The sequence below is a fragment of the Colobus angolensis genome, unplaced genomic scaffold (genome assembly GCF_000951035.1).
Source record: "Colobus angolensis palliatus isolate OR3802 unplaced genomic scaffold, Cang.pa_1.0 Scaffold46, whole genome shotgun sequence".
Classification (NCBI taxonomy): domain Eukaryota; kingdom Metazoa; phylum Chordata; class Mammalia; order Primates; family Cercopithecidae; genus Colobus; species Colobus angolensis.
Genome location: NW_012118043.1, coordinates 10348763 through 10360728, shown reverse-complemented (window position 1 = coordinate 10360728; position 11966 = coordinate 10348763). Strand labels below are relative to the sequence as shown.

Below are 11966 nucleotides of genomic sequence, written 5' to 3'. Positions count from 1 at the left end.
CAAGATATATTGTATAATTCCATTTGTATAAAATATACACACACACACATATATATACATACATATGTGTGTATATATATATAATGTGTATTACAGCTAGCAACACATTCAATGATTAAAAAAACTCTGATTTTGTTCAGAGAAAGAAGCCAGATTCCCCCTCTCTGACAAAAACCCCCCAAGATATATTGTATAATTCCATTTGTATAAAATTTTAGAAAATGTAAACAAATCAGATAGCACATCAATGCTTGCTTGAGGATGATGGCAAGGCAGAACGACAGGAAGGGAGATAGAAAGGAGTTACAAAGTGCCATTAGAAAACTTGGCACTTGAATTACTTAAGGACAATGGAAAGATTCATTATCTCAGTTGTGGTGGTGGTATGTATACACAGGTGTATGTATGTCAAAAACTCATCAAATTATGAACTTAAATGTGCAGTTTATTTTATGTGAATTATACCTCCATAAAGTTGCAGTAAAAAAAAAAACAAAAAACAAAAAACAAAAACAAAGACTGCATGGCAGGTATATGGAAATTCTAGTTCTTTTTAAAACAAATGTATTAGTAACATGTTATACATGCAGTATGTCCAAGAAAGCGAACATACTCAACATAAAAGCCTTGGACCTATTTCAAAAGAACATTTTGTTCTTTCGGTTAAAATGTTTAAGTTCCATTAAAATAAACTATCAAACAGATACACACACACACACACACACACACACACACAAAGCTGCCCCTTGGTATACACAGGGGATTGCTTCTAGGACTGCTCACATAAAGCAAAATCCATGCATACTCAAAAATACCACAGTTGTCTCTGCGTAATCTGCATATTCAAGAAGTTAGCCCTCCACATAAACAGGTTTCATATCCCACAAATACTGTATTTTCAATCTGTGTTTAGTTGGAAACAAATGGTTTACAGGCAATTCTTGCAGTTCAAACCCATGTTGTTCAAAGGTCAGCTGTGTATGTGTGTATTTCTTTGTTTTGTTTTAGACAGGGTCTTGTTATGTCACCCAGGCTAAAGTGCAATGGCGTAATCAAGGCTCACTGCAGCCTTGACCTCCTGGGTTCAGGCAATCCTCCCACCTCAGCCTCCCGAGTAGCTGGGACTACAAGTGTACACTACCACACCTGGCTGATTTTTAAATTTTCTGTAGAGACGTAGTCTTGAACTCCTGATCTCAAGTGATCCCCCCACCTTAGCCTCCCAAAGTGTTAGGACTATACGGATGAGCCACCACATCCCACCGCTCTATATTAATTAGCCAAATATACTCTCAAATGGGTATGAAAACAGTGCTTCTATTTATTGTCTGTCTACTTACATCACATCTAATCAACAGAAGGTAACAAATATATGTATATGATTCACTCATTCAATGTAATATATGCTCTTTTACAATATAGTTAGTGTTTTTAAGGTTCTTGGGCTTCACAAGAAAGACAAACTAAAATCATTTGCAATGGAGGATGACAAAAATATTTTGCTAACAGCTTTTATTTCAATGTGTTTATCTGAAAGGAAACAAGAATGAAGATATAGTTGTTGCATTAACTGCAGAGGGTGCCCTTCTCTGTCCTCTTTTCACCCAGCTTCACATAGGTTTTTTTTTTTTTTTAAATTATTAATTTGCCCATGGAACAAAATGAGTACCACAGAGCAAGAAGCAGGGCATTTTTTAAATGTGAAAACAAGAATATCTTATTAAAACCACATTAGTTTATGATTCTATTAATTAATATTTCATCAGTATAAATCCAAGTACATAAGCTACTTCCAACGGCCTATGTTCTGAATTTGGAAGAGTGTAACAGCGGTAGTGGCAGCAGTCATACAATTTCTTCTATAGTTGTCGTGTGACATTGACAGCCAAAGTTGTTTTGCAGAAAACAAAACACAAGTCATGATTAGTGAGTTTTACAGTTAGCCTGGGCCACACACACAAACAAAAAAATCAATAAATGTTTAATTGAAAAGCCTTCAAAATTATTTTTAAAATCTCTTACCGGTATCTATGAACAAATATACCCTTAAAAATAGAGTTCATCATATTTTCGATTTCATCCTGATTTTCTTGTAGCTGAAATGAAAAAATATATATAAATTGAAATATTGGTCATTTTATTTGGAAGGACAGTTCCAATTGTTTTTAAATCCTGGTTATTCTCATTCTGGGTAGTTTTCAACCCTTTTTCTCACTTGTATGACAGATGTGTGAAATTACCAGTATATTTCCATTATTCCTATACATTTATATCATGTTGGTTTTAGAACTTTCCACTGTCTCTCTCTAGACACAAACTTCACAATGACAAACAAGGAGTGGTGGCATAGCTAAGTGTGGTCAGATTCCTCTCTCTGAAATATCATCTGCCTTAGGAACAGACCTCTTCTGTCCAAATCAGGTCCCTGGGCTTGGTTTTGCCTTTCTTGGTTAAAGAAACATCCCTAATTAACATATTTGATGTTGTAAAAGAAACTTCCTACTCCATCTAATGTATCCAAACATTACCCTGCATCTCACTAGCCTGTAACAGAGAGCAGGTCACGTTCCCAAAATAAGAAGTATAACAGAAGATAAAAAGGATGCTGGCTACTTATGGTGAAGTACAGTAACAAAATAAAAAATATCTATGGCAAAGATACGAATTTCAGGCAACAAAACTGATCAGAGTTAAAGTTTGTGTTTATTATTACTCAAAAACAACAACAGCATTGAATTACATTCAAGGTGGTATTTATTATTCTAATTTATTCTATAATTTACTGTATAGTAATATTCAGTGAAATATTTGCTTTTACTACATACATGAATGTGACAATAAAATTCCCTCAGATTTATTCTTTTGCTGTATGCTTTGTTTCAGGTTTTACCAAAATAATTTTGGGAATACTTTTATAGCAAATCATTCAAATTTCTGCAACTTCCTCCAAGTGTTTAAAGTTACTTTTATTGCATTTATCATATAAAAACTAATTATTTTATAAAAGGCATATATTTCTGAGTCAGCAGTACTTATGAAAGCCCAGCTCTAGTACTTACTTCTATAATATTTCAAGTACAGTATGTGTGAAGGGTTAAACTACGCCCCTTAAAAATTTGTAAGTTGAAATTCTAACCCCCAGTACCTCAAAATGTGAAATTAGGAAAGAGGACTGTGGCAGATTTAATTCATTAAGATGGGGCTATACTGCAGTAGGGTAGGACCCTAATCCAATACGACTGATGTCCTAAAGAATAAATTTGGAGACAGACATACACACAGGAAGAATGTCATGCAGAGACTGGAATTATGCTGCCACCAGCCAAGCAACTACCAGACACTAGGAGAGAAGCCTGGAACACATCCTTCCTAACACCTTCCAAGGGAGGATGGCCCTGCCAACACCTTGATCTCGGAATTCTAGCCTGCAAAACTGCGAGATAATAATATTATTTTTTTAAGTCATTCAGTTTGTGGTACTTTGTCATAGCAGCCCTATCAAACTAATACAGTATGCCTAATAATTTAATCAAAACAGTGCTGCTTTTTCTTGCCTGTTATGAACCCATTAAGTTATTATTCATACATAATTTCCTTGCAGTAATGTGATAATCTTTTTTCAAGTTATAAGATAGATTAATAGTGCAGATCTAAGATTTTATGTAGCATTGGATAAATAAAAATGTTTCCTATTAAAAACCCAGTATAGGCCGGGCATGGTGGCTCACACCTGTAATCTCAGCACTTTGGGAGGCTGAGGTGGATGGATCACCTGAGGCTGGGAGTTTGAGACCAGCCTGACCAACACATGAAGAAACCCCATCTCTGCTAAAAATACAAAATCAGCCAGGTGTGGTGGCGCATGCCTGTACTCCCAGCTACTTGGGAGGCTGAGGCAGGAGAATCGCTTTTGGGGAGGCGGAGGTTGCAGTGAGTCAACATCGCGCCATGGCACTCCAGCCTGGGCAAGAAGAACGAAACTCCAACTCAAAAAAAAAAAAAAAAAGTATAAAATCATTTTTAACACATATATGAAAATGTCATTGTAAAACTGAGACCAATCTTATTCACAGGAGTCACTATAAAACTGGGACCAATCGTATTCATAGGAGTGCCTTATACATCAGCTAGTATGTGGCCTTTGGCTTTTTCCTGGAAATGTAGCTTTGCTGGCTCCCAGTTCTGACTTTAGTATTTATCATACTTTTTGAGCCTATAGCCTTACTTTTTTGAGTTGCCTAACTCCCAGATCAACTTCTTTCAAAAACAGACATGTTCTATGATTCCTTTCTGCCATCAGACGGCACTTACATGATCAACAATGAACACTCCAGTTTCACTTGGAAACCCCGACATCAAATAACCTAATTAAATATATGCATAAACTTTTTTACAGAGGATTAAAAAAGTACTAATGCCATATATATTCCACACATTTACAGAACATAAAATCATCAGTTGCCAACTTACCTCTTTGCGTTTCTGAAGTAGTAACTCCAACCTTTCATTGGCTCTCTTCCCAATCATTTTATTTCTCTCAGCTTCATACTGTCTCTGGGTATTATCCTGATGAATACTGAGGTTTAAGGCAACATTCACCAGAGCAGTCATGAGCTTCATGGCTATGAAATGAAGAAATATTAAAATACCTATGAATCAAAACTTTATCCATATAAGACTATAAATAAAGCCAATGGATGAAGAAATGAAACTAGTGAATTTCTGTTTTACAACCCACGCATAATTTGAGTTTAAATAAAAGATAACTAATGTATAGAAATAAACTCATCCGCAACATAATTTTCTCTACCTCAGCTTGGCTTGTTAACACTTTCCATTTAAACACAGCCTCATCCTAACTAACAGAAGAAAGCAATTTAGTAGTATCATCTTCAACAACTCCTTTCCCCCACTCCTAAAAATATACACGTTAAGGGCACACTAATCAAGCCTAAACCTCTCTTCTGATCATCAAATATGAGTATATATAAATGCATCCTTAGTACCTTTACTTAAATGTGTCAAAGGTATCTTAGATGTTTTAAATGTTTACAATCAATTTGTGATCTTTACCCCCACATATGGTCCTCTCCCTTTGTTCCTCACCTCAGAGTTGCACAACCTCCAAACCCTGAAAAACATACTGATCCTACCAAACTCATAAAAGTACATTAAAAATATACTTTGTGAATTTCCAATTGACCTATCCTCCCCAGCCACAGTGATAATGTACTTTTAAATGTTCACTTGTATTTGTAAATCTTACTACTTTCAAATTTGTTTCACATCCTCTGACAAACTGGTATGACACACACCTCAAACTTCCGTCTTTTCATATTTGTTTTCATTACTGAGATAGTGAGAATATAGGAAATACAGGCAGAGGAACAAGAGAGTTTGTAGTGGTAAATAATTTCCCCTTTTTGTTCCTTTTAGGCTATTCATGTGCAAATATGAACATTCAGTTATTTAAAAAATTGAACTATTCAGTGTTTTAGAATAACTGATTCATTTATCTGCAAACATACCCATATAATTAAAAGCAAGCATGCACTGTTTATAAACTTTCATTTTCTTTTGTTTTTGAAGTGGAGTTTCACTCTTGTTGACCAGGCTGGAGTACAATGGCACAATCTCGGCTCACTGCAACCTCCACCTCCTGGGTTCAAGTGATTCTCCTGCCACAGCCTCCTGAGTAGCTGGGATTATACAGGCATGCACCACCACGCCCAGCTAATTATTGTATTTTTTAGTAGACACAGGGTTTCACCATGTTGGCCAGGCTGGCCTCGAACTCCCGACCTCAGGTGATATGCTCACCTCAGCCTCCCAAAGTGCTGGGATTACAGGCATGAGCCACCATGCCTGGCCTATTTTTTTCTTAATTACTTATGTAAACATATATGTTTTCTAAATACACGCAAGTATGTATGTATGCTGTATCTGTATTTCTATCTACATGCACACTCAATTTGTTATTCGGAAACTCTATCTACATTTTGATCAGTTCTGTGTTATTAAATAATTGCTGCTGTCTTTAAACCAAAATGTAAGATAAAAAATCTGAAAAACAAATGTTTAAGTTAGTGACTATTACATGTAAAAATTAAAATGCAAAAAATCTGAAAAAAACAAATGTATTTAAATTAGTGACCAGAAATGGATTTTTCAGGATTTTTGCATTAAAAATGCATTAAATTAAAATGTTTCTTTCCCTGTGATAGTGTCTCAAACACTAAACTGAGAAATAGTCTTGTGTTTCAAAATATAAGATAGTGATTTTGAGTTTTGTGTGTTGCCAGTAGTAGTATATTGGACTACACTATGGAAGTTTAAAAGAATTTGTAAAATTAAACTGTATAAGGAAAAAGAACAGCTCAAAGACAAGAGGAATCTGGAGCATTCAAACTATCAAGTTGATAATACTAGTTTATCAGTGTTTGTTCTGAGCATATGAAGTGACACCCAAAGGAACTTAATTTAGTCTACCTTCAGATATCTAACGCCAAATGACTTGAAGATCCAGGAGCTGAAAAGCATTAAAATTAACACCAACTCTAGTTGCAATTCACCAGTGGAAACTGAGGCACGGCTTTTTAAAAACTTCATAGCTTTTACTTTCAGCTATATATCTTCTTGTGAACCCTGATCCCAAACTCCAAATGTCATTATTTAATGACTCTCCTTCCATCCCAGATACATAAACAATAATCAAGAAACTAAAACAGACAAGACATGTAAAAAATGATCAATATATCTTCGGAAGCATATTAGGTATAATACAGCAGTGTTTACTGAGATAAAATATTTTTAAACCTGTAAAACTGAGACTTCACTGAGTAACACATAAACAGCTATTAAAACAAACCTCAAATTAAACGATAGACATAAAATCAAGATTATGATGTTTTAATTGAGTCCACTGAAAAATACTTATCCCTGCATAGAATTAGTATTATTAAATTTTCCTGGTACTACTAACAAAACCTTTTTATAAGTTAATAATCCTGCAGGAATTCAGCCATTATAATGTGACATCAGCTTTTAAGTGGCTTCTTTTTGTCTAGCAAGGAGAAGAATACGTCCTTCATTCAGCTTTCACATTTTAACTGCTGACTATAGAATGGTAAATATGTTCTAGTACAGCGGTACTGAGAGTGTGGTCTGCAAATAGGTGCTGACCACAACAAGTTTATTAGAAGTTCATTATAAGCAAAAAATTGAAAACATTTAGTAATTTTTATAGCAATCTGACAATTTAATGCCTGTTGATTTTAATAACATGACACTAATACATACATATATACTATTTCCACTGCATTTTACAAAAGTACTAGGTTGCGACAGATTTGTAAGTAAAAACTGGCCATTCATCATAGCTAAAGAAGCACTTATTTAAAATCCTTGTTCATTCATCTAACAATCCAGCATATACTGAGCACTGTTCTAGTATAAGGATACATAAGTGAACAAAACAAAGTCCTTGTTTTTGTGATTTTTACATTCTAGTGAGGAAAAGAAGACAATAAATGAATAGATAATATGCAAATGAAAAAAACACGTTGGTTAAGGATTAGTGCTATAAAGAAAAAGTATGGTAAAAATATTAGAGAGTGAAGGGGGTGCTATTTTAGATGGTCTTTCGGGAAGGCCTCTCTGAGGCCTTGACATTTGAGCACGAAGTGAAGGAACGGTCACATGATTCCAAAGCAGGACAGTTTTCCAGGAACAGTTATAAGGTAAACTGTTGGGAGGAGGGTATTCACTATAGAGCATAATATTTAGTCTGGTTGGAGCACACAGGCAGTCAGAGGCAGAAGAGGATACTTAAAAGGAAGGAAGAGGCCAGATTATAAGAGTGTTACTAGGATTCAGTTAACCTATCCTCTCCTTAGGGCTCGTTAATTAAATCTAACTGTGGAGTGTGTGAAATAGCTTGAATTAGACTTTAAACTGATGTGTGACCAGAGTATAGGAGAGTAAAACTGGAAGAAGGGAGACTAAATAGGAGCAGTGAGGGACAGCTGAAAATATTTTGCTCAAAGTTTGCAATGAGTCTTAAGTTTTTCGCCTTTGGCAACTCAGTGAAATGATGCTGGGTTAGATTAAGTTGGCAGCAATAGGTAGAGAGAAATTGTTACATATGAAGTGTATTTTGAAAATACTAGGCTGGGCGAGGTGGCTCACGCCTGTACTCCCAGCACTTTGGGAGGCTGAGGCAGGTGGATCACTGGAGGTCAGGAGTTCGAGACCAGCCGGGTCAACATGGTGAAACCCCGTTTCTACTAAAAATAAAAATAAAAAAATTTGCCAGATGTGTTGATGCACGCCAGTAATCCCAGCTACTTGGAAGGCTGAGGCAGGAGAATCGCTTGATTAGCGATTGAGGTAGAGACTGCAGTGAGCTGAGACTGCACCACTGCACTCCAGTCTTCCAGCCTGTGAGATACAGCAAGACTCCATCTCAAAAAAAAAAAAAAAGAAAAAGAAAAGAAAAGAAAGAAAAGGAAAAGGAAAGAAAATACCGCTGAAAGAATTTGTTAGATTACAATGAAGGAAATGAGATAAATAGAAAGGGCAAAGATAATTAGAAATATTTTTATTAGTTATGTAAGTGGAAATGTCTAGTAGATACACATTTGGAAGTCATTATCAAAGATACTGGTATTCAGAACCATAAAACTAGATGGAAATTAGAAAAAGGTGGTATTATTTGTGTGTTGTAAACAAAAGATCACTAAGATATTTGTTGATGGAAAAATAACAGACAAAATAGTCTTACAGTGTGTATATGCTATCATTTGCGCAAAAGAATGTATTATTTATTTTTACGTGCCAGTCACTCTTCCAAGCTGTATAAACATACTTATTCATATACAATTCACAAATCTATGAAGGAAGTACTATCATTATTAGTCCCTTTTTACATTAAGAGAAAACTGAGGCACAGATCAGCAAAAGACTTGATGGTTACACAGTAACTGGCAGAGATAGAATTTGACCACAGGCAGTCTTGCTCCATAGTCCCAGCTCTTAAACACCACACCCTATTGCCTCTCACTGAATGTGTATTTGCTATTATTTGCATATAACATGTTTGCAAAAACGTAAGGAACTTTGGCAACTTTGGTTGTCTTCAAGGAGCTAATTTGAGGGTCGGGGACAGTGGTGAAAGAGTAACATTTCACCATATAAAATTTTACTTTTTTTTTTTTTTTTTTTTAAGACAAGGTCTTGCTCTGTCACCCAGAACAGAGCACAGTGGTGCTATCACAACTCCCTGCAGCCTCGATCTCCCAGGCTCAAGTGATCCTCTCATCTCAGCCTCCTGAGTAGCTGGGACTACAACTACCACCATGCCCAGCTAATTAAAAAAATTTTTTTTTTTTTTCTTGGGTAGAGATGAGGGTCCCACTATATTGCCCAGGTTGGTCTTGAACTCTTGGCTTCAAGTGATCCTCCCACATCAGCCAAAGTGTTGGGATTACAGGGATGAACCATAGCGCCTGGCATACTCTGAATTTTAAATCATGTAACTATATTACTTTCCTCCTCATCAATATTTTTAAATAACAATAATGTCTATGAAATTGGTTTTCACTTTATTCAATTAGGAGTGAATGCATTAAAAAAAACTGTCTGAAGATTGAGTCTCAAAATAATTCAGTATTTGCAGTTTAACTTTCTAAAATCACCAGGACAATGTGGTATTCCAGAAAACAAGTGAAGACGGTGTTCTGAAAAGAAAAAAAGGTAGCTGTGTCTTTCCAAAGGAAAAAAAGATGACAACTGGAGCTGCTCACTGATTTGGGCAATAAGAAGGTAACTGCTGACCTCAACAGGAGAGGCAGTGAAGTGGTAGAGACAGAAACCTAATAGGAGAAGACTGAGTGGAGAGAGTGAATATAAATAATTCTGAGATTTGCTGTAAAGAAAAGGAGAAAAATGAGACTGGAGCTAGAGGGATGTGAGGAAACAAGGTACAGTGTAATGGTCAGTCTTATGTGTCCAGGCGAGGCTAGACTATCATGGTCAATTACTTAATCAAACACTACTTAATCAAACACTAACGCAGGTATCACCTTGAAAGAATTTTGTAGATTTTTTGTATGATTAACATCTACAATCTCCTTTAAATAAAGGAGATTACCCTCAATAATGTGAGTGGGTCTCATGCAATCAGTTGAAAACTTAAGAGAAAAAACAGGTTTTCTAGAGAGGAAATGTTTGCCTCAAGGCTGCAACATCAAGTCCTAGGCTGAGCATAATGGCTCACGTCTGTAATCCCAGAGCTTTGGGAGGCAGAGGTGAAAGGATTATTTGAGGTCAGGATTACTTGAGGTCAGGAGCTCAAGACCAGCCTGGGTAGCATAACAAGACTCCATCTCTATAAAACATCTAAAAATTACCCGATCATGGAGACGTGCACCTGTAGTTTCAGCTACTGGGAAGGCCAAGGTGGGAGGATTACATAAACACAGGAGTTCAAGATTGCAGTGAGCTATGACTGTGCCACTGTACTTCAGCGTGGGTGACAGTGTGAGATCCTGTCTCTAAAACAAATAAATAAGTAAATAAAATCCTGAGCTTCTAGCCTACTCCACAGATCTCAGACTCAAGACTGCATGACTCCTGCCTGATTTCCAGCTTGTTGGACTACCCTACAAATCTCCAATTTGCAAGTTCCCACAATTGTGCTGAACCACATCAATGAAATGAAGTGCATGTGTGTGTGTGTGTGTGAGAGACAGAGAGAGAGAGACAAAGAGAAACAAAGAGACAGAGACAGAGAGAGATAGAGAGAGATGCAAGAGTATCTCTTAGTTCTGTTTCTCTGGGGGAACCAAGAACACAAAGGCTTCCTAAAAGATGGGAGCTGTTAAGAGTATGTTAGCAAAATAGTAACAGTTATCTAATAAAAGGGGGAAATTTTGAAGTAACGAGAGTGAGAACAACTTGAGAGACAAAGGTCTTGAGAAGGTGAAAAGGGATCAGACTCACTGCACAAATACAAGGATTGGCCTTACAGGCCACTGTAGTAATAAAACGGATAGAGGATATGAGTATAACTGCAGCTAGATAGGTAGGTTTAATCCCTGAAGGATTCTCTTTCGACTATCTCGATTAAACAGGCAAGATAATCAGCTAAATGTGAAGACTAGATAGGAAATGTAGCTTTGAGGAGAAAGTATAACAATTTTGTTAGAATGTGGAAATAACCCTGGAGTATAATACTCTAAGGGGATTGCTAGGCAGCATTAAGGGACCACTTGGGAAAAAAGGTAAAGCCCAGCCCTTTTGGTATGTATTTTTCTCCAGCCATTTTCAGCTCTGGTGCAGGTATGGGACAGACAGTTATATGGGGTTTTCCTAGAGAATATGAAAGAGGAAGACTGAATCAAGGAAGTTGACGGTATGAAGGAGGATGTGATTATAATAAAGAATGATAAAATCTAAGTGGGAAAAATAAAGGCAGTGAAGACATGAAGAGTGTGAAGAACATTAAAAATATAGTGTCAAAGTATTTAAAATCACAATTAAAAAAACAGTACAGTGGAAACACAGAAGAAAACACTGGAACAAAAGGAGAGTTCAACAGGAAATGGGATGCCTAAAACGAAGACTGAGGACATTGACCCTTTTAATCAATAACCAACAATTCGCATTTCTGTCTTGCTAAACATAAAAAGTAAAAAACTGCATTTATATTTAGTGACACCTATTATACCTTTGAAAACTATTACTATACACCCTGGAAATATGTCTGATATAGTGGAACAAACAAGATTTTTTAAGAGAGGTGATTATAGTACTTTATTTTTACAATGCTTATTTTTTTTAAAGGCATCTTATGACAAACTACCAGTTTCCAAATGATATAGATTTAACAAATCCATTTATCTCTTAAAAAACTATTTTTCTGGAAAGCAGTGTGACAGTTCCACAAAGACCTAAAAACAGAACTA

General features: G+C 36.1%; 1 protein-coding gene across 2 annotated transcripts in view; it reads right to left on the bottom strand.

Moving 5' to 3' along the window:
- Positions 1 to 11966, bottom strand: part of STAG1 (stromal antigen 1) — a 301019-nt gene that overhangs the window by 164637 nt on the left and 124416 nt on the right. For both annotated transcript variants that reach the window (XM_011958167.1, XM_011958168.1), the window contains exons 7-8: positions 4471 to 4622; positions 2023 to 2096 (exon numbers count right to left, since the gene is read on the bottom strand). In XM_011958167.1, the coding sequence (XP_011813557.1) occupies positions 2023 to 2096; positions 4471 to 4622 (226 nt within the window). The remainder of the gene's footprint in view (positions 1 to 2022; positions 2097 to 4470; positions 4623 to 11966) is intronic.